The following is a 25,761-nucleotide window of genomic DNA, read 5'->3' as shown; positions in this document are numbered from 1 at the left end:
TTAATGTGTATGTATGAAAGTTAAAACAATATTCTAAGTGTAATAAATGTAGAGATGACTTTGCTGCAGTCAATATGTGGTTGTACATTTCAAATAAAAGACGAAGTGTGTGAATACTTTGATAACATGATTTATAGTTATTTTATCTATTGATGTTTTAGTGTCATGGCACACTTATTATCTCACACCTACAGTTCAGTACTGATGTTAAGGGTCGTACATCGTTAGTCTGCTGCTGCCAACAGAAATCCTCAGACACCAGTGCCACCAGTAACACTTTATTTTTTACAAGTTCAGCCCACCTCAGTATTGCCCACAGATCTGAAGCCAGTGATTTACAGAAAGGTTAAGAAAAGGCAGTTAAAACCTCACAATGCAGCACATTATTAGGAAAACCTAAAGCAGCTACAGTTGAAGCCAGAAGTTTACATACACTAAATAAAAACACACATTTTCTTCCCTCACTGTGTGAAGTCAAATCAGACTAACCTTTTCTTGCTTTAGGTCAGTTAGAATTACCAAAATTATTTCTATTTACTAAATGCTGCAAAAACAGGAGAATGAAACAGAGATTTATTTATTAATATCTTTGAACTCAGATGTTTACATACAGAATGATTACTAGCTCTTCAAACAAGAAGGGAAAGCCCTGATGGTGATGATGGTGATGATGTCATGGCTTTGGAAACCTTATTTGGAGGAAACCAAGGCCGACACTTGGAAGCCTCTACACCGTTCTAACTGAAGTATGGGGGAGGCAGCGTCATGTGGTGGGGCCGTTTTGATGAAGGAGGAACTGGTGCGCTTCATAAAGTAATGGCATTATGAATAAAGAACATTAAAGATGTCAGCCAGGAAGCTAAAGCTCCAAATGGACAATAACCCAAAACATCCGGCCAAAGTGGCTTAAGGACGACAAAGTCAATGTTTTGGTGTGACCATCAGAACTCCAGTAAACTACTGTGAGAAACCTCTGAGAGGAAACCCAAGAGGTTTAACTCAAGTCATACACTTCAAAATACAATTATCCCTGATAACGGAAATGTAAACTTCTGAATACGAAGAAAATTACAAAATAATCTCTAAAAACATTTTCCTCACTTTGTTTACTGGCAATTATCAAGTAGAATTGTGGTGATTCTGATTAGGCTAAAACAAGAGATGTTTGATCTGATTTAACTTCAGACAGTGAGAAAATGAAGAATTTGTCCTTTTATTCAGTTATGTAAACTCATGGTTTAAATTTTAAGAGTTCAGTTCACCATGATCAGCAGACTGCACACGCTTCAGGTTAAAAACATGTCTAAAACCATTTCACATGTGCCACATCATGTCCCAGAGGGGCTAATAAAGTCAACACCAACGTATTAACATTAGCATGTTAAATGGAGCAGCACATTTTCACCAAGGCAACAGCTGCTGGTTCATCTTCTACTCACCTGCTGTAGCCTTGACTACCAGACCAAAACAGTTTAGTCCCCAGGACAAAAGGTCTGATTTGGGAGCTTTAGGAATGCAAATAACCTGATTTACAAGATGCTAACAGCTAGCAAGAGAGTTTTGATTATTGTGAAATAACCTGTTTGCAAAACAAAAACTCTTAGTTTTAAAGAGGGGATATTATGTATTTTCCATACACATACACACAAGTAACTGTTAGCTTCAGTTGAAAAATGCTATATATAGCAAACATAAAACAAATTTGACTTTGAAGTTTAATGCCTTGAAATTAGGCCTCTGTCTCTTTAAGAAGGTCCTACTCTTTCCAACACTCCGCCCTCAGAAAGTCATCACAACATGGCTCCTCTATTATGCTCTTTACAACCGTTCTTAGGAGTGTTTCACTGAGAAGTAGCTTCTATGATGAGCTCAGCGGATGTGCGGTTCCATCAGGTGTTTGCTAATTGCTGCCACTAGTCTGAAGGAGCTGAGGGGGGGAGTGGTGCTCTATGAGGAAGAAGCTCAACTGGAGACTGCAGCTCAGAGGAGGAGCTTAGTGGAAATAGGCGGAGGATCCCCGAATGGTTGCCATGGGAGATTAAAGGATTTCTCAAACATGCCTTCAAGAATCAAAGCAATGCTCCAGGTATGTTTTTGATGAGGGAATAACATTGTAACATGAAGTACAGCTCAAAACAGTTGATTTTACATAATATCCCTTCTTTAAAGGCTGATATTTATTGTAATCCTTGCGCATGTCATTTATTTTCCAGGATTTCATGCGACATGTCAGACCTTCACTGCCTTCTGCTACACAATAAAAGCTTACCCAGAGTTCTTAGTGCTGCCATAATTAAATAGCTTTATTGACAACTCATTGAAAAACAGTGTTACTGTCAGAAATGTTACCAATAAAACCATTAAAAGCTGTTTCTATGTACAACATTATTGCTCTTCACCTGTTGCTAACACTGAGGCACGTTTTACGCCTGCCTGTTAAAGTTCTGCATGTCAAACTGGGCCGTCCCGTCTGACTGCTGAGTTATCACTGACGATGCACTTAATACCATCTCTCTCATTGCCTAGATCCTGCAGTGTGTCACCGTGGCAGCAGCTGTTGCCTCGTACTCCAGCCTGATTAGCTGGTACACTGGTTTACAAGGAAGAATATAAAAAACATGACACACCATTTCCTCAGCTTGTTTTCTTGTTGATAATGAGGAAGCTCAAGTGCAGAGCTGTGCAGCTTCCCTGTATGTCCGCATGTCCCAAGCCTCTCCTCCAATAACATTATTCTCCCAACGGAAACAAACCAGTTCATGTAGAAAGTTTTCTACACTGAACAAGTCATGTTTTTACAGCAGGACAATCCCCGTGTCTTCTACAGAGGATTTGCTTTGATCATTCCAAGGAGTCGGTAAATCATCAGCGGAGATAATATCAACTCCCATCAGATAATACTGACTTCACTTTTGTAGATAGACTCCAAACCGTTTTCAATACCCGCCTACGTCTACGTCTCACCCAAATGCAGAATCCTGGCACAACCCAGCTTCACAGTTCTTAAGAAAAAAGAGCAAGTTTCACAATGTCACCAATAAAGAGGCTTAAATTGTTTTAAATTATTGTGTAACGTGGAGCAAAACCAGAGGGAAAAGTCCAAATGTTTACCGTCAGTATCACGGTTTACCAGTGACAGTTACCCTCCACAGATCCACAGATCACAGTTCTGTGGCCGATTTCTTCTCTGGAGTTTTTACACGCTTATCCTGATTTCAGTCATTTCTAAATTGCTGTTGTAGCACTTTTGCTACCATCCCTGTCATCACGAGTCATTATTTAAATTAGCTGAGTTCTGCATGTCATCAAGCTAACATTTTTTTTACCATTTTTTGCTAAAAAATCTTAAACTTGGATTAGGAATTAGCACCAGTTATCGTAGTCATGAACGGAATATTGTAGAGAAAACTCTATGGCTTTACTATTTACAACAGACACGGAAAACTCAAAAAGATCAATGGAAACCATTTGCTTGTTCTCTGTTCAAGCGGTCTGCTGAACATCTCTCCCTCTATGCAGACATTGATGAATTGTAAAAAACACTGTTTCCTTCTAAGTAGCTTCTTCCACCTCTGTGCTTCTTCACTCTTCACAGTGACTGAAATCAGCTCATTTTGAGTTCTTGCCACAAGTAACGGCCTCCACATCATGGTGCATTTACTGAACCTAAAAAGATGCAGTTTTTTAGCCAGCCTCTGGTCAGATGAAAATCATCCGACTCTGAGAATCACCAGCTGATTTCTCTAGTAATTATTTCACCAAACGTAAAGCGGGTGGTTAGCGGCTCTCAGAGGTGAGAAATGTTTTCAAACTGTTTATTCCTATTATTGACCTCATGATAAACTAGCGAAACACTAAGGTATTTAAGTTAATTTTTTCTGCCTCAGAAGCTGGAACCAAAAAAATATTTCCTCCTTTTACAAATAAATCTCTGAAATGACTCAGAGATTCTGAGCTCCTCAACCACTGACTCACTCAACAACACGCCAGGAATGTGCGCTGGCAACAGATGAAGGTCACTTTGCCTGGGAGAGTTGGTTCTTTAGTACCTTACCTGGTCTCTACCGACTGCAGCCGCTCTGAGACATAAAGCGAACAGCCGATCAGGAGAGAGGAACAAATCTGGGCCGTGCCAGGTCCATCGATCAAACGTTAATTACAACATCGTCGTCTTCGTCCCGTAGCTCATCAACTGGTCCGTTTGCTAAATCCCCTCTTCTTTCCACCGAGCCCACCTCCTCGGCTTCTTCAGCGATAGCTCCACAGGGCCCTACGATGTACCTGTAGTCCCCTCTGATGGCCAGCGCAGCCCCAGAGCCCACCATGAGCCAGTCCTTCTCCTCGTCCTCTGCCCGGCGCTGCCAGGGGACGCTCCAGCTGGAGCCCTCCACTGCGGTCTCCGGTCCCAGTATCCCCAGGACCCCCACGGCTCCTTCCTCTCTGTCCGTCTCGCTGTTATCCTCTTCCAGATTGACGTAGAGCAAAGACTCCTTCAGAGGGGTGACCGGGGACAGGGCCAGGTGCAGCGCCTCCAGTTGAGCGACCAGCTGCGGGAAACTGGGACGGCATTTGGGGACTGGGCTCCAGCAGCTGTGCATGATCTCATAACTAACAGACAGAAGACGAAAAAAATAAAAAACTGCTGAAATTCAGAAAATGCATTAGAAAGGTCACTGTAAAAGCATTTTGAAATGTTAAAGCCACAGTAAGTAGCTTTTATGAAATACTGTATATGTTTTTCACATATTTGTTAAAACTGTCACCATATTGTGACATGGTATGAGACAGATAATATGTGAACAGATCGATCTCAACCTCCTCTATGAGGATCCACTATTGTTATCTGAACAAATTATCCACTCCCGGTCAGAAACAACCAATCAGAGCCGACCTCATGCTCTCCCTGCTCATCGTGCTATTGGCAGAGAAACAACTTACCGTTACAGGAAAACTATTTACACACCATCATTGGTGGCCATGCTTGCTAGCATTAGCATTCACAACAGGCTATGCTAGATGAAAGGTAGCAGAGAGAAAGGGAGAGGGAAGGAATCAGCAGCGCCACACGGAGGGTGATTGACAGTGCTCAGATCCTTCTCCTAACTCTGATTGGTTGTTTGTAGTTTGTACTGGCAGAAGAGCTGCATTTATTCGCAGATCATCCGTCTCATACCAACAAACATGTGAAAAAGGGGGGTGAAACGTGACACAAAAGTTCACCTCTAACACTGTATATGACACATCATAAACTTAAATATTCTCAACGTCTGTTGTTGTGTAAAGACTCACATGTCCTCTCTGCAGTCTGGAGGTTTCTTCAGACGCTCTCCTTTGATCAGAAACTCATAGATCTCAGAGTTTTCCACTCCAGGATATGGAGTCTGACCCCGGGTCATGATCTCCCACATTGTTACACCAAACGCCCACTGAAACAAATACAGTTAAATAAATACATCTGCATAAAACCATAGTTAATCCATAAGTTAATAAGTTAGCCTTTTGCGTTGTGTTGATAGCAGTGTGTGTGTGTGTGTGTGTGTGTGTGTGTGTGTGTGTGTGTGAGTACCACATCGCTCTGAGTGGTGTACACGTTGTCTGCCAAGCTCTCTAGAGCGATCCACTTGACAGGCAGTTTGGAAACAGAGCCCTGACGGTAATAATCTCCACTATAGATCTTCTTAGAGAGCCCAAAGTCTGCCACACACACGGACATGTTCTCGTTCAACCTGTAACACACACACACACACACACACACACACACACACACACACACACACACACGCAGTCATATTTTCATGACTTGTGTGGACTTTACATCGACTCCCATTTATTTTCTACGGCCTAACCCCAACCCTAACCATCGCCACATTTTTTTTTAACTCAATAAATGAGAAGTTGATTAAAACTAAAGTTACGTCAGAGGGACTGCATTTCAAATGGACTCCATTTCAAGTGAGGTCACTAATTGTGCCAAATTAATGACCTAATTAATATTGCAATTGCTTAAGTGACGACAGCATCAACACCAAATTTAATCCAAGAAAGAAAGAAAAAAAAGTAGTCCTGCTTTTCTTTTACTTCTCTACCTTTCCACAGACGAAAGATGGGAGTGCTGCACTGCTTTTTAACTTTAATCCATTTTTAAGGCGATAAAGATCATAAAATTATCAAAACATCTTTTAGGTCCAACTGAGACCAGTGTTTTCTACTGGAGTTGGTAAATGTCAGCTAAACCTCAGATAAGTGTTCTGACTGACATGCAGTTTCGGGCGGCCAGGTCTCTGTGGATGATGCTCTTGCTGCTCAGATACTCCATCCCCCGAGCGATGTCCAGCATGAACTGCACCAGAGTCTGGAGAGAGAGGTCCTAAAGCAGAGACAGTATGTTGTCAGGAGTTTATCAGGCATCAGGTGCAAGCATGAAATTATTCATAACCAGTTGCTTACAAATGGGTCATCCCCCAAACGGGACAACAGCAGGAAGGTGTGCAGATCCCCGTGCTTCATAAACGGCAGGACCACCATTGGGATTGGCAGCCGCTGGCCAGGACGCCGGTGCAGACTCACTCCTGTTGCACACAACAGACTGTGAATTGGGCTTCCTGACAGCTTGTTGAAGCATTCTGTGTGTTTTGCTGGTGTGTTACCAATGAGCTTGATGACATTGGGATGGTGGAAGTCCTTCATATATGCAGCCTCCTTTAGACACTGTTCAATGTCACCTGAAGAGGTGATGTCAGCTGCACAAGAAAACACACACATTTACATGCTGCAATGTTTTGACCCCGACTTCTTTGACATGTCACAAACACTCTGGCCAGCATGATTGTTGAAGTCTGGAAGAAAGTAGATAATGAAAGGATGGGAAAGCCTCACTCGAATGTAAGTAGCAAATTTCGTGAGTCTTCGCATAATAAATTTGGAGGCACTTTGGCCAAGTTAGTTCAACACATCCTCCATTTGGAAAACACTTCCACATTCCCCACTCACAGCAACTCTCTGTTTGTCTGTCTTTAAATACCAGCTGAAAACGCTGCTATTCAAACAAGCATTTCCACTTGGATTAATCAATACTCTCTTTTTTATGTTCTTTTTTTCTACTTGGGAAAATAGGAAACAGAAATCCCATGATGACTCACATTTCAACACTTTGACAGCCACCTTCTGCATCGATGAGTCATCAGTCTTCAGAATGGCTTCACGCACTGAGCCAAACTCACCTGTAGAGGTTTACATACACACAACAACATCCAGCTTCTATATCACATCATTCCATTTCTTCACTCAGTTCATGAATTTTCCTGAACTGAGGAATGTACTCAATGTACTCAACAGAATTTCTATTTTGTTAAAGGATTTATTGTTAATTGTTTCTTTTACTAGTCTTAGAACTAATATATTTAAACATATTTGTTGAATCTGATATTTTTAGTACACAAATTCTTTTTAGACTTTTTTGGATTCAATAGTTTTTTCATGTTTTGACTGCTATATTAACTTGCTATCACTAGATGGCAGCAGTGCTCAAATTAATCAACAGTCTACCTGTTGAACCCAGTAGAAGAAGTAGCCTACACAGAGAGTACACAGCTGCCAGAGAAGAGCTGCAGAAGTTTGTGTCAGTAAAATGTTTTTATTTTTTAAAAATGGCGGCAGAGGCTAGAAATGCAAATATAACGAAGTATCAGGGCAAGAAGACTAAGATATTTTATTTTTTACTTACAAATATTAAGGTGATAATATTAGCAGAATAAATATGAAACGATTCTGCTGTTTTTGTTCCCCTTAATTTTCAGCTCATTTTTGTGTTGCTTTACCAAACCAAATATTGGCTCGGATTCCTACTGACTGGTTTATGTGGTGGCGTTACCTTTTCCCAGCATGTGGCCCATAGTAAGACGTCTCTCTGAAAACAACACATCCTGCAGCTTGTTCTTCAGCTCACTGCTGATGCAGAGACTGTCCACTGAAGAAAGGAAGACACAGTCAAAGGTAATCCCAACCTGTAATTATCCACTCAGTTTATAAAGTGTAACATTTCAACTTCTCTCCTGGTGAGCAGAGGAGAGAAAGGAGAACTAAGATATCAAGATTTAGCCTGATGACAGATGTAAATTGCTGGAAGAAAATATTGGCTACTTACAGAATTAATCTGTTTTTAGGGGGTTTTTTGCCACATGTAAAGGTCAAGAAAATTTGAATATCAGATAAAGATAACCTTAGTAAATACAAAAAGAGGTTTCCGAAAGATGAAAGAAGCCTACCTGGCTTTATATCAAAAAGTCTTCACCTTACTTGTTTAATCATGAATAATGTGTAATTAACCAATTTGTCTTTTCATCTCATTGCTGCTAAAACCGCAGAATCACAAAATCACCTAAATAGAATCTAAAAATAATAAACTACACATCATGTTCCATCTGAAGAAATTCAAATACAAATCAGAAATTAACTCCCTGACATCAATCAGTCCGGAAAGGTTTATAGAGATGCATGTTAGGCTTTGGGACTAGAGAGAACCACTGTCCACTGATGGAGAGAACATGGAGCAGTGGCAAACTGTTCACCAAAATAACTGCAAGAGAGTAACTTTCTGCAACAGGCCAAGAAGTCCAAGTCCACTTCTGAATAATGCAGATGACCTCAGAGATACCTACAGCTACAGTTCAGGAAAAACTGAAGCCGAGCCAAAAGCAAACTGAAGTGCCATGCAGCAAGATCCCCAAGTGTGATGTGAGACCCAAACCTGCCTGAGGCGTTAGAAGCCTACAGGACGTCGCCATCAACGCATCGGGCGGTAACGGCTAGCTACAACACCTGATTGCCATGGTTACGAAGCTGGGCTCTGAAGAGCGGCTGCTGATCTGAAGAATAACGGTGATGCCGTTATTTACCAAAATGTATGATTAGATCATGTATGATCAGGATCTATCTAGAAAGATGGTTATTTTCCACATACACAACAAAAAATTCATCAAATCATTTCATGTTTGAAAGAAGGAACTTGACCAACAATGTTCATATGTCAGTAAATTCTGATTTTGATCTGAAACAGAAAAAAGAAGTCTATTATCGTCGCAGCTAGCTAGCAAATGTCCCGACAGCAAATGCCTCCTTAAACATTTGCTGTTTAAGGGGACAAATGTTTAAGGTGGGAAAGCACCTGCTGTGGCAAATACTTTTCCACAGCAGTGTCATTAGTAAAGAGACATTAAATGTCTGTACCAGCTCCGAGCAGAAGGTATTGTAGGAAACCGTTCACTCACAGGTGGACTCGTGCAGATCAGCCACGTTTCTGCTGAACGACCGAGCTGCGGTGAAGAACACCGAACTCTCTGGACCAGGAGCCTTAAAGGCCGAACTGCAAACAGACACAACGCAAAAACGAGATCAACTCACTTCCTCTGTGTGTTCAGATTCAAACAAGACATCTCACTCACTCACACACGCCCGCACACACACCCACACACACATCAGGCACCATACCCAAACTTTGTTTCCTTCTCTCTGCGCTGAGCTGCGATGGTGAGCAGCAGCCCAACGATGGTGGCCACCAGCAGGCCGAGCAGCAGCCCCACCCACATGCGGCTCCGCTGCACCTGGACAGGAGCTGACGGAGCAGCAGGCGGGCAGACATCAGTCCAGTTTAAAACAGAATGGAACAGAATAATCCTTCACAATAATAATTAAAATCTACTCTCTTAAATAGACGAGAATCCAACAGGAAATCATATATAGTAAGGAAGGTTATTATAGTTAACTAATGAAATTACAAAACCGATAATTAATGGGGGGGAGGGAACTATAACTGACTGGAACTATATTGTGTGTTTATAAAACAAAACAAAAGAAAGAAAATATAAATGTGAAATCCTTTGTTTTTGTATTTATGAATCTACTTATTCGCATTTCAAACTGATGTGAAATAATAATTCCCCCTCCCCCACACAAGCAGTTTACATCTGGTACTATAGATAATACCAACAAAAACTGCAGCAATATTTAACTAATAAAAAGTAGCAAACATACTTTAAAAACTAACTGAATCAGACCAACTGAACTGTACTGAGAAAAACAAAACTATAGCAATCCTGATAGGAAGCAAACATCTGTTTAACAGGAAGTCATTCTGCTGCCTGAGAGGAAGCATTCATCAGATGAATACCGCCTTGGTTAAACCGGCCCACCTCCCTGACAGGTTACCTGAGGCAGGCATCACCAGCACCGGGGGGCTCCAGGGTCCACAGCCAACCGCGGTGCAGGCTGCCACCTGGATGGAGGCGTTGAAGAAACGGGCTGCGTCCAACATCGGAGTAGAGTTCTCCTTAAACAGCAGAGGTTCCTGGAGACACACAGTTGGAGATATGAAGAACTGTAGCTGGTTCTGGAACCGCTAGGACAGAACTGGACCCTCCATCAGACCCTGAATGCCCTCCAGGCCATGCAGGTTGATGGCAGCAACAGGGAGACGCTGCTTGAGTCTGTCCTGATTGCTCTAGATAATATCCTCTCTGATCTGTAATTAAAAAAAACAACAAAAAAAACACCTCCAGTTCCCTCTGACTCTAAGACACAAAATACTTACACAATCACACCTGGCTTATTACGGATTAACTAAACAGCAGCAAACAGAAACAGATTTAGTGAAATCAGATTAAGAAGTAAAAACGCTAACACTTTATCTGAGGGGGTGTACATAAGACTGACATGACACTGTCATAAACATGACGCAACATCTGTCATGAACATGAAGGAGTCTTTATGAATGTGTATGACTGTTGTCATGAAGTGTCATTTGGTAAATAATAAATCTTTTAAGGCAAAGATGACTCTTAGTTGACTTTTAATGAAAGTTTTAATGCAACTTTGCATAAAATTCTAGTTATTTACCAAATAATGCTTTATTGACCCTCTTAAAGCACTTTTAATCCAACTTTCAATGTATATTTGCATTAAATGTTATGTCATGAGTCATAACATTTATGACTCATGACATAAATGCCAGTATTATGCACATTCCTTCAAATAAAGAGTTACTGTAAGAACTCCCCAGCAGGACTTACTGCAGTGATTAACAGAGAAAGTAAAAACAGGTTACACTTAATGAAGCAAAGAATCAGTGGGTACATCTAATAAATCAGGGAGTGACGAGAATATCTTCATCAGTTGGAGCAACATTCCCTCCAGCCTCATGGAAAACACTGGGATCAAGAATGCTCATTACAAACACACACACACACACATATATCACTCAAAAATTTCATCAAATCAGATTTATCTTTTAGATTAGTAAAACAAAAAAACAGAAAAGGGTGAAAAACCCTGACAGGTTTGTGTCCATCCTATTCTTCCATTGTAAGGTAATTTTATTTATATAGCACATTTTCAGCAACAAGGCAGTTCAAAGTGCTTTACATAAATTAGAAGGAAATACTAACAAAATAAATCAAAGGAAAGAGTAAAAAGAAAAAACAAAAATGTATAAATGAGGCCTTTGTTCTCCATTGTAGACAGAACATCAATGATTTTACTACATATTAAAGCTGCAGTATGTAACCTTTATATAACTGTTTTGAATGTAATGAAACAAATAATCAAAAAAAGCTCTTCTGGTTTTTCCCAGTGCTAACAAGAAACAACCAATGAGAGCCAGGAGGTGGGTCTTAGCGCTGTCAATCATGCCCGTGTATTATCAGTCTTATATTAAATTGTCATGACATGGCGACACAACATATTCCTTATAACATTTACATAGTGCAGCTCTAAATGTTGAAGAAATGTTGAAAACAAACCATGAGGTGGTTTATTTTGGTGGTGGAGTCATGGACGGTGTGCTGTGCTATGACGGAGCGTTCACCTGAGGTTCTCCTCCATGAGTCCACTGCAGCTTGTAGGCCAGCAGTTTCCCCTGCAGCTCATCCTCCTTCAGCCTGGCCCACTGCAGAGACAGCTTCTGCCCTGACAGCTCAAAGCTCAGGTTCCTGGGGGCCACAGAGGGCACTGCAGACAGGGCCACACAGTTCAGTCAGCACCAGCTCTATTTCTTCTTTAACATCGTTACAATCTCAGCTGCCATGTTGGCGGAACAATCCAAAGCTGAAAGTGGGTCACTTCAGCTCGATTCTGGCTGGACACGGTATTCTGGATTTTTCCAATTTTATAAAATCTGACTTTTTAAATGTTTAGACAAAATGGACTTCAACCATTAAGCATCTATACACGGAGATTGCAGGGCAACAGCAGCGCTAACAGAACAACTTCAAACGGCAACTGTAGAAGCAGTTTTGCTCAAAGTACTCTCTCTGGAGGATCCAAAGAATGTGACTCACTTTCTGTCAGTTTAAAGTCTATAAACAGCTTCAATATGTGCAAAAAACAAACTAAACTCTGGGCATGTCATCCAGAAGCTAATGTTTCTTTTTTATTGTCATGTTTTCTATTTCTTTACTTTATGTGTACGATTTTGATCATACACATAAAGATCAAATTTTGCTGGATGATAAATTCTCCCTCAAGTTATTGCGATAAATGATAATATGGTTATGAGACCATATTGCTTATTGCAACAGGCCTGCATGTCGTCACCATCGTTTTTTGCCGAAAGTGATTTGTTTTTTCCTAAATAATCTTTTGGCAAAAATAGAGGTGGTCTTTTTTTTTTTTAGGAAGATGATGATATGTTGTCAATATCACGTTTTATTATTTTACTTCCTAATAGTTTTTAGATCTAAACAGTAGTTTAGAAAAGCCTGCATAGAAACAACCACCATAAGCACCATGACACAGGCATGGGAGTGCTGCTTTGTTCAGTCTGTCTATGTTATTGTGTGTCTGTCTCTATCAAATACTAATAATAAATAACATGTTGGTCCATATTCCTGCAGGTGGCGCTAAAATCACTTTAGCTGGCCCTTATAAATGGATTGAGGCCACAAACAAAAGCTCATTGTACAGAGAGGACTGGAATCCACTGGAGTAGGTCCAGCTGGACCAGTGCACACGCACACACACAAATACACACACAAACAAACACCCACCGACCCAGAGGGTTCAGCTCTAAGCAGGGGACCAGCAGCTCCAGTGTTTACTGATGAAACTCTGCAACAGGCCCTGAGCTCAACACCTGGCTGTGAGCAGCAACCAGCTCAAACACACATCCACCATCAGCTTCTTCACCTGACTCCGGGGTGATGAAGGTCAGCCACGGGGAAAACGGGGAGGCTCCCACCTCGTTCACACAGGAGACCCTCAGGCTGTAGTTGGAGTGACTCCTCAGGCCCGTTAGCGTGTGGATGTGAGGAGGAACCTGCACCTCCTGCTGGGGGAGGTTCCACCGGCGCCCTGACACCCGCACCACCTGCAAGGGAGGAGCAGGGGCAGCTGCACAACCACTGACAATGTACCTCTACCTTTCTGTGTGTGCGTGTAGGGGTGTACTGTATGTGTGTGTTTTACCTGAATCACACAGGTGGACAGTTGGGAGTAACCCATGAATCCTGGTTTCCATGACAATGTAACGTTGTTGTCTGTAATCCTGAGAAGCTGCAGGTCCACTGGAGCTGCTGGCAACACTTCAGCAGACAGACAGAGAGGCTGATTGGTGCGTCATTTATTTATATAGAACATTTCAGCAACAAGGCAGTTCAAAGAGATTGTCTTTTCAAAGTAGTACCCCTTGCTCCCTCTTTGTGTTGTGTTTTTGTTTTGTTGTAAATGTAAACGGTAAAGAGTTTACTGTGATCAATTTTGTAATTGATCACAGACTGAAACAATGAACCTGAGGTGGAATCAAGCTTTTGTAATCTTCTCAATGCTTCAAAAATAAAGAATTAAAATATATATATCAGTCATCAGTTATGAAACAAGCAATAAACAATACATTTAGTCAAATATAATCAAAATCATCAAGCAAATACACAATCAATAAGCTGATTGATGTTCCAGTTCCTGCTTATCAAAGAACTCTAAACAGGTGAGTTTTAAGTCTTGATTTAAGGGACTCAGTGTTTCGGCTGTTCTGCAGTTTTCTGGAAGTTTGTTCCAGATAAGTGGAGCATAAAAACTGAATCTGTTTGGTTCTGGTTCTGGATGCAGAGCAGAACCAGAACCAGAAAACCTGAGAGGTTCTGGAAAGTTGATACAACAGCAGATCTTTAATGTATTGTGCTGCTAAACCCTTCAGTGATTTATAAACTACCATCAGTATATTACAGTCTATTCTGTCAGTGAAGGACTTCAGAACTGGGTGCTCTATCTACTTGCCAGCAGCAGCGTTCTGACTGATTTTTTTAGGCAGACCTATGAAGACACTGTTGCAGTAATCAATGCGACTAAATTTAAACACATGAATGAGTTTCTTTAGATCTTGCTGAGACATTAATCTTTTAATCCTGGATATGTTCTTCTGGTGACAGAAGGCAAACTTTTTTCAGGACAGAGTCCCTCCCTACAGCCAGATTTGGCTGTAGTGAGGGACTACAGCCAAATCTGTAGTTAGTGTGTTAGTGTGTGACATACTAGCGTTAGTGTGTTAGGACACACTAACTACTAATTGTAGTTAGTGTGTCCTAACTACAATTAGGACACACCTTTAATGTGGACGGTTCCGGTTCTGGACACAGAGATCCCTCTGGCGTTCTTTGCCTCGCAGTAAAACTTGATGCTGCTGTTTACACCTGCACCCACACACACACACACACACACACACACGGGACAGGAAAAGCTGGAGTTTTAACAGCAGCTGAAGGAAAACGAGATGAGCTTTTCACATTTTGTTTTTATAAAAAAATTAAAATCTGAAAAGTGCGGTGTGAATCTGTATTCAGCCCACCTCTCCTGAATATTTTATAGAAGAACTCTTTGCTGCAGATCTTCACCATGGTTTTCCCCAGATTCTCAGCTCAGTTTAGGTTTGGACTTTGACTAGGCCTTTTCAGCTCATGCATTTCGTGTTTTTTTCCCATGAGAATATGCTTTGATATAACCCCTTATATTAGAGCTCTGGCTGCATATACTATATGAAGGATTTTGAATTAATATGAGTTACAACAACATTTAATTAAATAAAATTGCTTAGAGCTGCAAATGTCACCTGATCTGTTCAAAAAAAGACGGTAGCACTTTATTTGACAGGGTGTGCATAGGACTGACATGACTCTGTCATAAACATGACATAACACCTGTCATGAACATGAGGGAGTCTTTATGAATGTCTATGACTGTTGTCATGAAGTGTCATTCGGTAAATAATGACACTTTAGAAGTGCTAACTTTATATTATTTTGTAAATAATAACACTTTAATGCAAAGTTGGCACTCTTACTGGACTTTCAATGCAACTTTTAGAGCAACTTTGCATTAAAAGTGTCATCATTTATCAAATTCACAAAGACTCCTCCATGTTCATAACAGGTGTTATGTCATGTCCAAAGAGCCACTTGTTCCACTAGCAGTAGGCCAGACTGTTCTTATGTATGCATTTATCTTGCCACCACACACGATGTGTCCCATAAATGGATTATTAAAAGCTTCAGACAGGATTTCTATCTGAAGCCAATCTGAGCTGCAGGGATCCACAGCGTCATCCCTGATGGGTCCCTCGGTCTGCATGATGTTGTTCGCTCTCTAATGTTGTCTAAAGAATCTCTTAGGCCAGAAGCAGAAGAGTAAAGACTCAGATTAAATAACACAAAGCAGGAGTCTGACTACAATTAGGTTCTGAAGGCAACTGGTAATACTGGATTTTACTGAATAAATAAAGGTGAGTAGAAGTGCGAGTCAGACTTTTCAGGTATTTATTTGTGAAGGATTTTACTAAAACTTAGTGTTGGTTTGCTACATAAAAGGCCAATAAATACACTGAAGTTTGTGGTTGTAAATGTATTTAGTGAGTGATGTAAGGCCCTGTCATTACAATCTACATCAACAGGCAGGATCAGTTCAGATGTCAATGTCCCAACATGCCTTACTGACAGGAAACACTCTGGGTGTGAATGTGCAGGTGTGTGTGTGTGTGTGTGTCACCTTGTGTGTAAATCATTGACAGGTACAGAACAGAGAAGTGTATTAAGGCCTGTTTTTTCCAAGCTGCTTGGAGTATGGAGCATGTGACACATCAAATTAGAAATGTTCAACAAAGACAGAGCAACTAAAATTTTGAGATTCTGCCTCAACTTTAAACTGAAACACTTTCCAGTCTTTTATTTTGAAGTTCTGATGCGGAGCTCTGTATTGTAGTATGACCATCAGATTAAATCCAGTCCACCTGACTCACAGCATCAGCTTTTTTGAGTCCAGTTCTAGGAGCTAAATATGCAGCCACTGCATAGTTAGGTTCGTTGTTCTGAAGGTTCATTGTTGTTTAATTACCACGCAGAATGATTAGAAGCAGATAAATTCGTTGCAGAGTTTAGTTTAAACTATTTAGAGCAAAAAGCAGTTTTCTCAAGAGGAAGACTTCCTGTTTGAACCCCCACTCCATCTGTCTTAGTCGTTTTCTCCTTGGGCAAGAAACTTCAGCCATCTCGCCTGCTGGTGGTAGTCAGAGGACCCATAGTAGCCATGGCTACCATCAGAGTACGAATGTGTGAATGATTGATTAATTGTAGTGTGAAGCGCTTTTGAGTCCTCTGACTTGATAAAGCACTTTACAAGTGTGAAGCCATTTTCCAGATTCTCCTACCTAAACCAACCTTTACATATAAGTATCCAACTTAATCCTACTATTACCAGACCGATTCTGTTGGCTACTTCTGCCATGATAGCAGATGCAGCAGTAAAGCGGTTTGTGTTGGTATGCAGTGAACTGTATCATTAAAGCAACTGGTTTAGCCAAACGTCTGGTACAAACCTGCAGACATTTCCACTAGAAGCCAGGTTATGCCTGGACATGCCTACGTGTTGCACTGTTCACTGCTACACTTTTAACCAGATTGAAGCAAAGTTGTGGCTTCAGCAGGCGCATGTTGAACATGCACCCAGAGGGAACCTGGACTATTATTGCGATCAGTCAATTCATTTCCATCAGAAGCTCTCAGGGTCCAAAGACTCCGTCTTCATGCTGACTGGTTGTTTTCTAATTTTACCAGATTAAAGCCCTTTCTGTCCTACCATCCCAGACACTAACATGTAAAACCCTACTGGAGCTTTGGTCAGATCAGACCAAGATGGCGCCTTTTCAGGAACAAACACAGGAAGGGTTTTCACTCAAGCAGAGATTCTGACCTGGGACATGGAGGACAGAGGGGGATTGTTGGGGTCCTCCCTCTTGGACTCCTCCCAGCCACCACAGCACTTCCACAGGCTCAGGGGGGCCGACAGCGGCACAAGAGAGGCTAAAGGGGATGCTGGGGAACGTCGCCACATCCTGAGGTTCCTGGATGAAGTGAGGGACGCCTGTGGAGGAGGCGCAGAGGAGGATGACCACCAGGGGACTGAGCAGGAGCAAACGCAGAGACAGATTTACTACCGCAGTGTGTTTACAGCCTTACCTTCAACTGTTATCCAGGCTCGTTCAGAGGCGAACATCTGACCGTGGGACTCCACTACACACCAATACTGACCAGCATCCTGCTGCTGGACAGACTTCACACTGCAACCACAAAGTAGAACGTCACAACCACAGACAGGCTTCAGCATTGCTGCCTCTGCAGGTCCAACAGAAACGACAATCGGCTGACATCACCTCTACAAACGGACAACCAACAACAACCTGCTGGACCAAAGCTCCGTGGCGGAGGAAAACTGTCTTCTGGTGGCATCTACACCAATATGGATTTTCAAATAAATAGTAGTGGTGAGACTCAATTAACATTTTTTACTGAATTAATTGGAGGGTCTGCAATTAACTACATTTTAATTGAAAACTACTGTATATACTGATAATGTAAATAGCATTTTCAATAAAAAAAACAAAACGCTTTTGCCGCTAAATTATTGACAAATAAACAGACATATGAATTAAACAACTGAGATCTTTATTGTTTTTAATCATTTATTAAAAATATTTTTAATAACTTATCATTATTATTTATAATATTTATCATCATTAATTATAAGAATTAAGCACAATTCTTATAATTAATAATTATTAGTAGTAATTATTACTGATAATAATTAGTACTAATCATCAGATTCTAGCCATTCATCTGTCCAGTGGTTCATTGATCATTCATTTAAATTCTTTAGAAATATGGACTGTGGACGCTGACATTAGCGTTGGAGACTTCTGTGTTGCTGCTACATGTTCAGCATTGGGATGCTAGTTTAGGCTGGAATACCTTCACTGGTAGGTTAACTCACTTATCACATTAATAATCTTTCCCAGCGTCTCATCAGATCAATGTTTTAATCAAAAACTTAACCCCCAGTCAACCAAGAGAACTTGTTTTGTTGTTGTTTGAGAATGTTGCGTGTGCATCCGATTTAAGGGCGTACTAGAAACATATGAACACAAAGGTTCTGGCTGGAACCTGTTAAACCTGCTATTTGTCCCAGCCCTTGCAAATAGAAAGCTAAAAATGAATGTTGTACATACTGAAATATGGTAAATGACTTGCACTTGTACAGCGCTTTGTTACGTCCAGAGGTCCCCAAAGCAATTCGCACTACATTCAGTCATTCACCCACACTGTTGTTGGGGAGCTACTGGACAAAGAAGGGATCGAACCAGCAACCTACCGATTGCAGGACAAACTCCTTCAACCGTCATCATCATTGTGCCTATAACAGGCTGGATGAAATAGTCATTTGATCCATCATTGTTTCATCTCTCTGACAGAAAATCTTCTGAAATCTTAAACACCATACAGGAGTTTATGGTCAACCCAGTGACCATGCTAGGTGCCCAGCCTCTATGGCTACAAATCAAGGTTTATATGCGCATGTGAGGCAGTTGGAAATCTCCAAAAATAGCGCTGTGTATTACAGACAAGTGTCTCTACTGTGGTCTCATCTGTTCCACAAGCCTGGTTGATCAGATGCTACTGTTGCATGCACCTCTCCAACAAGTCAGGCTTGTCCTACGTGTTCTGCCATTATTTTTAGTCTTTAACATAATAAGTGGATCATGTGCTACCTGAGATGGAGTACTTGGGTTTTCTTGTGATTTCTTTGAGAATTGCACACTTTCCTACACAATTCTGCTTGATTCTCGTCTCCCTTCAGTGCGCTGTACGTACGTCATGGCCAACAGAGGCCACGCCTCCAGGAAGCAATCGCTTCTCCAGACCCTCTGAACCAAGGCCTAGTACAAGCAGCTGATTTTGGCCAGGCTAGGCTGGGATGTCCTCTCCTTGGAATATTGCCAATAATGTTTACTATTCGTAAATAATGTCTCTCTGTAGAATGATGGACTTCAGATTGCTTGGAAATGGTTTTATAGCTACTTTATTGATTTATGGGAGTACTACCATAATGTCAACATTGATGTTTTCCACCTTGGCCTTATGTTGTGTATGTAGGTGTTCTCCTTATTGATGGTCAGGTGGTCAAGTACATTTAACTATATACTTTTAATGACAGTGTGGATAATGTTTTGGATGTTCATGTACATTTCACTTTAGATGCAAATAATGGAAACACTACAATCATATTGTTTTTAGTGTTCCCCAAAATATAACCCCCAAAACATTCTCTTTCTTTTGACTGTCTAATCTTTAGGGAAAGATCTGTTTTCAGATCAAAAGAATACTTTATGTTTACTAAAGGGGTTATATTGTGGAAAGACCATGAACATTTTCTTGCTTGCAAGTAGAAAGTAATCAGTAGAAAGTGACTGAATTTCCTCACTTCAAATAAAAACTAAAGAAGGTTGGATTTTCTGAGTGGCTCATGTAACTGCTTCTTTCTAAACGTTGGGATCGTTACATCAGGCCCTTTGCTCTGGGGAAGCATTGGAACAGTGTACTGCTTCCCGAACCATTCTTCTGTTTGTAATGGCTGCTGACAGAGCGGGACCACAAAGGTCTGAGCCGAGTGGCCCAGTGGGCCACAGTGTGCTGCCAAGCATGCTGTCCTGATTGAAATCTGCTTTCAGTGGGAGACAGAGCTCTGTGACAGGACCTCGGCACACTGAATGAGAAATAACGACCACTTAAAATTAAACATGAGTGTATTTATTTCTTATTTGTCCAAGACTTTTCTACTCTTCCTAATACCCAATAACATAATTTTTTTAATCTGTCTTTCATTTCACTGGCATAGAATAAATCACAGCTTTTAGTCAAGCAGATCCTGATTTAGAACTGAAAAAGTGACTGTTAGAAAAATTATCCTCCTAGGTTAGGACAAAAATAAACCTATCAGTGACAGATTTATACAGAAATCCTGCAGCAGGAGTCAGAACTCTGCCTCCTTGTGTCCTGCACTTCTCTGCTACTGCTGACAAATTGATGCAACAAATTCAGGCAAAATGAAATCTTCTCAAAGTAGAAACTGTTAAGAATAACACAAAGTATCCGCCTTTTATTCACTTTTCTTTTTGAATTGTAATCCCTGGATGTGATTTTTTGCACATGCACTAAGAGCAAACAAGTGCAATCCATTTTAGATAAAATGTTTTGGTGTTAGGATGAGGTGGTGCTTTTGGCCATGTCAAAATCGACGTATTTCAATCAAAACTTTTTTTGCTTCACAACACGACGTCACCACTGGCACAAACTACGAAGAAGACAATGGCAGGAAGTAGTAGGAGGATGACTTATCCAATTAACAAACTAATTAGAGTATGATTTAAATTGCATTTCATATTTAGCGGAAACACAGCAATTGTGAAATTCTGTTTTTTCAATATAAGTGGAACATTGACAAAGTTTGTGACGGAAACGCAGCTACTGACTCCTCTTGAATTAAAAAAGAAAAGTCACAGACCGGCTCTGTGTGGTGTACCGGTTTGGCCAAAACACTGAGCACTGGAAAGATAGATGTCCTGACTGTGATGAAGACTGTTTTAACCATGCTAAGACTTGACTGTAATCTAGAAACGTGTCACCTAGTTGGCAAAAAAAACCAGCAACACCATTTTGTGTTATCAGGGCATTAGAGGTTAAATTTTAATCTGCCGTTGGGAAGAGCCAGGAGGACAAAGTGTACAGGGAGGCGTGGGAGAAGTAGAATGATTAGTGTTAAAAACAAAAAGTGGCCCAGCCTCTATTTATGGCTGATCTGCTGTTTAGCCTTCAACAGAGCAGAAAAAACACCAGCAGCATTCACAGACTCACTCAGAACCAGAGCTTACAGCCACGGGGAGAAAAAAAACATCAAAATCCCTGTGACACATTCAGACATCTTCCCTGTTTTTCAAACCCGAAGCTTGAACCTGTTGACACAGTGCCGTTTTCATTTTCACATTTTATCATAATAATCCCACAAATTTTAATATATATGACTGAATTTTTCTGTGAAAGATGAAAGCAAACTAGTGCATAATTGTGAAGAGGAAGTAAGAGGATAAAGGATTTTCAACATTTTTTTTACACGTAAAACACTGAAAGGCACACGTGTATTTTTTCCACTCTGATTCCTTTAAATAAAAAGATATTCATGTGGAAAAACTAGGAATTGATTCGCTTATCACATAAAAACAATATGTATGGCTGTAATGTGACAAAATTAGAAAAAGTTTAAAGGATGACCATGTTTTGTAATTAAATGCAATACAGACACATTTGCAATAGGGGTGCACTGATTTACCAGCCAGCTGACTTATTGGTGCAAAAGTCACCTCACTATTGCCAACTCGGTGAGCTACTTTCTATATTTAGCAATATTCAGACCAAAAAAAACAATTGGTATTGGCCACAATCGGAATGGGTAGATCAGGTTTCTTGGTAATCAGCGATCGCCAAGAAAGCAACAATCGGTGCACCCCTAAATTTGCAAGGCACTGTGAACTCAGCCATGTTGGCGGATCTCAGTCATTTCCAGTGTGGTGCTGCTGGACCTGTGGGACGTCTCCCAGTGCTGCTCTCCCAGGATGAGGAAGACCTGATCCGTGCTGTACAGCTTCTCCCCATCCTTCATCCAGATGATGTCCGGCTCGGTCAGGCCTTCCACAGCGCAGCCCAGCCTCACCTCGTTCCCCTGAGACACCGTCTGATTGGACGGGTGCTTCGTGAAGAGCACGCCTGCAGAAGAGGGGGACACTTTCTAAACCACTCCAACACTACTATATATATAGATATAATTTGGTTTTTTTCCACAGATGAAAAATTATTCATTTTTGCTTTGTTAATAAGAATGATCTGGAAGTACATCTGCTCCTACAAGCTCAGAGGACTTCCATTTGTTTCTATTTCTTAATTTTACTGATTTCTTTTGCAACATGATGGATAAATGCAGGAGATTTACACATTTCAAGTCCCAGAGTTTGTTAAAACTGTCACCACGTAGTGACAGTATAATATGAGACAGATCATCTGAAAAGATTGATCTCCTCCACTTTCTCTCAGAGCTGCTAATGCCGTCTGAAGAAATGCACGGCTCCCGACCAAAAACAACCAATCAGAGCCAGGAGGCAGGTCTTAGTGCTGTCAGTCAACCTCACGTACTCGCTGCTAAATGTGCTAACAGCAGAAAAACAACTTATCTTTACAAGAAAACCGTCTGTTGGTGGTCATACTAACTAGACTTAGCATTCACAATAGGATCTGCCAACAGGGAAAAGCTGTAGTGGTGGCATAGAGCAGAGGGGAAGGAGATGAGCAGCACCACACAAGAGTGTGATTGACAGCACCAAGACCCACCTCCTGACCCTGATTGGTTGGTTAGATAGCACTGGGAGAAGGCAGAGGAAATTGATTTTATTTACACAGATAATCTGTCTCGATGTCACAATATAGTGACAGTCTCAACAAATGTGTAAAAATAAATAAACAAATTATAGAAGTTACATACTGCAGCTTTAATGAGCATTTGAGGCAAATCAGCCAACATGCAGTGGATCATATTTGGTGATTTCTTGTAGAATGTAACAAATTGTGAAAAATTTGCCTATTCCCAGATTTCTTTTGTAGAGCATATTTGAAAAATTGCAAAACAATAGCTACATGACACATAATTGGCTGGCATTTGCTAGGCAGCCAATTTTCTTTGTTTCTGATTGGCTGTATTCCCAAGAGCAGAGATAGGGAAGCATGTAGAGGTTAGCTCCTGTGGTAGTGCCAAGATGGTTTCCACTGTTCATATTAATAAATATTAAGATATATTTGGTGTTTAACCTATTTAAATTAAACATTTTTCAGTGTTTTTAGAACAGGTCCCAAGTATTTGAAGGTTTGAGTTCATTGCAGGCCGTTTAGCTCCCTAACCCCCATGGAGCCCGTGCTCAAGCCACAAGAGATGACTGAGGTTGAGGTCAGGACTCCATGCAGGGCATTCCATCCTTTCCACTCCTCCGTTCTACAGCTGGTCCCTGATAAGCCCCACTCTGTGGAGGACTGACTGTCCCAAAAATGTTTCGTCCCAAGTTTTTCTAGAAAATTTCAGAGATTAATCTAAATTTTTCTAAGTTTTTAGACTTAAATTTACTTCTCTTTTTATCCCCTTTCTACAAAGGCCCCAATACGTCGTTGTATACTGCTCAAAAAAATAAAGGGAACACTTTAAGTGTTAAACACCTGTTTAAGTGTTCCCTTTATTTTTTTGAGCAGTGTATAATTTAGTTTAAGATTTGCTCACGTTTGCAATAGAAGTGCAGCTACAGATAACCTTTTTGAGAACCATCAACAAACCGGAGGCATTGTTCAGATTCGTTGACCAGTCTCCTTCAGCAGCTAAAGTTGAGCTAAATCAGGTTGCTGCGATAGTCTACCTTTAATAAAGCTACTGAGTCTGCTGAATCCACTCCATACAGTCACTGTCCTCCATTGGGAACCCCCAACTCTGTCGCAGTTAAACCATCTAGCAGCTCATTTGAAATATGTCGTCCTTCATCCACTTTGCACAACGCACCGATGATGCTAACACCGTCATCGATTGTTGCTTCGGTCTTCTTGAGTTTGAAAGGCCTCCTAACATACTTCTTGTCACAGAGTCCATAAAGCTCCGTCTTTGTCTCATTTGTCTCCTGAAGCCACGTAGTTTGTTCATAAGAGCAGCTCATCAGTCCATGTGAATGTAAAGTTTACTGTGGACAGTCTGATGATCATCCACAGACCGTCCACAGTCTGTGCCTCTGGACACTAAGATCTAATGTCCAGAGGCTTCCGGGTCAGGTCAAGCTTGAGCCTTGCTACTTCCTGGTTTGTTCCTAAAAGAATTTAACCCACTTCCTGTCATCTGAGGAGGGGAAGTTTAGGTCTTCTTCCAGATCTCTGGAAAATGAGAATACATCTGTAGAACTGGTCTTCATGGGCAGTTGCTGGGACTGATGATCTTCAAAAGACTTCCTTTGTTTGTGTAAATCTACCAATATGTTTCTCTCACCTTCACAGAGTTCCCTACACGCTCCTGTTCTTCTAAGTTTTGGTCGACCCAATGTTTTGTCATGCTGGCGAAGAAAAACACCTGCATTTACTCCTAATCTTCCAAAGTCAATGAATATAGAAAAGCATTTGTGCCACTCATTCAAAGATTTCCATGAATGTACAAATTTAGGCCGTGTGTAATGGAGAAATTCCGCTTTAGGTTCAAACCATAACACACATCTCACAGAGAAAACCTGAAAAAACAATGGTCTCCATAAAGTAGTACCAGTTTTTATTAATATTAGATCTAAAGTCCAATCTGACAGATGCAAATGTTGAACTAATTTTGTTGAACAATAACTTACATTCTTTAAAACTTAATTTATCTCAGTAACGCTACTCAAAAAGTCATTTTGATGACTTTTCTAATTTTCGGAGAAACTTTGGGGTTTTCAGAAGATGTAGTAATCTCAGTGAACTATAATAAAAACACTCATGCATCCTTCTCTGCGTAATGAATCTGTATAACATTCATCAATTTTTTTAAAGAAATTGAATTAATGAAATAAATTTGATAAGTTTGATAATATTCAAACTGCTCATGAAATGATTCAGTGACATGAATCTGTACAAAGTTCAGATCTTTCATAGACAGCTGTCCGCTGGTGTACACAAGAAGATTAGACTCCTGAAAAACTACATTCTGACTTTAATCTCTGACTTCAGAACTTAATCTCAGAAGTTTGACATTTTCTCAGAATTGACAAAAAAAAAGTCAGAATTCCGATTTTAACGTCAGAATCCTTCTTTTCTTTTCCCAGTGGCCCTAATCCTCTTCCACATCTCGGTGGATGTTCCTGTTGGACCAGAGGTAAAGTTTATTGTGGTCCAGCAGTTTTACAGCCTCACTCCTGGTGTTTCTACTTCATTTAAGGAGAGGAAAGTTCACTTATTGTCTCTCCACGGTCCAACAGGTGAGACTGAAAGTTCGTCCTCAGCATATTCACCTGACTGTTCCCATAGGGGGACACCGAGGCTGAGAAAGTGAGGGAACCATTAGCTCTCCCGGCTAACTGACTCATTAACACTCACCGCTCCCACAGCTCCCAGTAAGAGTCCGCAGAGCAACAACAACGACCCACAGCAGCGGCTTCATCTTCTCATGGTCTCAACAGGCTCCTTCCGCTCCGCTCGTCCTCATGGTTAATAAAGCCTGACTCTCCAGCGTGTGAACGGAGGAACACCGACGGAATGACCGGGGGAGGGGAGGAAAACACTGGCGGAGCCGCGGAGCACAGAGGAGACCCGGGGGAAAACAAGCTGGTGGTAGAGCTCCTCCTCCTGAACAAGTCCTGAA

The 25,761-nt window shown here is 41.0% G+C and overlaps 1 protein-coding gene across 1 annotated transcript; it reads right to left on the bottom strand.

Annotated features, from left to right (window-relative positions):
• Positions 1 to 262: 262 nt before the first annotated feature.
• Positions 263 to 25,742, bottom strand: tyro3 (TYRO3 protein tyrosine kinase). Its single transcript, XM_028036496.1, has 19 exons — positions 25,497 to 25,742; positions 21,941 to 22,124; positions 17,490 to 17,590; positions 17,224 to 17,394; positions 14,589 to 14,675; positions 13,456 to 13,571; positions 13,177 to 13,357; positions 11,858 to 12,000; positions 10,204 to 10,342; positions 9,487 to 9,610; positions 9,267 to 9,361; positions 7,871 to 7,966; positions 7,140 to 7,220; positions 6,648 to 6,740; positions 6,448 to 6,569; positions 6,258 to 6,367; positions 5,567 to 5,726; positions 5,290 to 5,426; positions 263 to 4,608 (listed from the first exon to the last, which is right to left on the bottom strand). The coding sequence occupies exons 1-19, from the start codon at positions 25,558 to 25,560 to the stop codon at positions 4,146 to 4,148; spliced, it is 2,667 nt and encodes an 888-aa protein (XP_027892297.1). The 5' UTR covers positions 25,561 to 25,742; the 3' UTR covers positions 263 to 4,145.
• Positions 25,743 to 25,761: the final 19 nt, after the last annotated feature.

Source organism: Xiphophorus couchianus, chromosome 13, assembly GCF_001444195.1.
Source record: "Xiphophorus couchianus chromosome 13, X_couchianus-1.0, whole genome shotgun sequence".
NCBI classification, from domain to species: Eukaryota; Metazoa; Chordata; class Actinopteri; order Cyprinodontiformes; family Poeciliidae; genus Xiphophorus; species Xiphophorus couchianus.
Note: the sequence above shows the minus strand (reverse complement) of the source record. Positions and strands in the feature narration are given on the sequence as shown.

What these genes read in the sequence shown, in the direction of transcription:
- tyro3 (XM_028036496.1), bottom strand. Translation starts at nt 25,560, where the DNA reads ATGAAGCCGCTGCTGTGGGTCGTTGTTGTTGCTCTGCGGACTCTTACT. An exon ending in TACTGGGAGCTGTGGGAGCG is followed by an intron (nt 22,125 to 25,496) that starts GTGAGTGTTAAT and finishes CCTCTTCTGCAG; the next exon opens with GCGTGCTCTTCACGAAGCAC. An exon ending in AGCCTGGATAACAGTTGAAG is followed by an intron (nt 17,395 to 17,489) that starts GTAAGGCTGTAA and finishes CCTCCTCCACAG; the next exon opens with GCGTCCCTCACTTCATCCAG.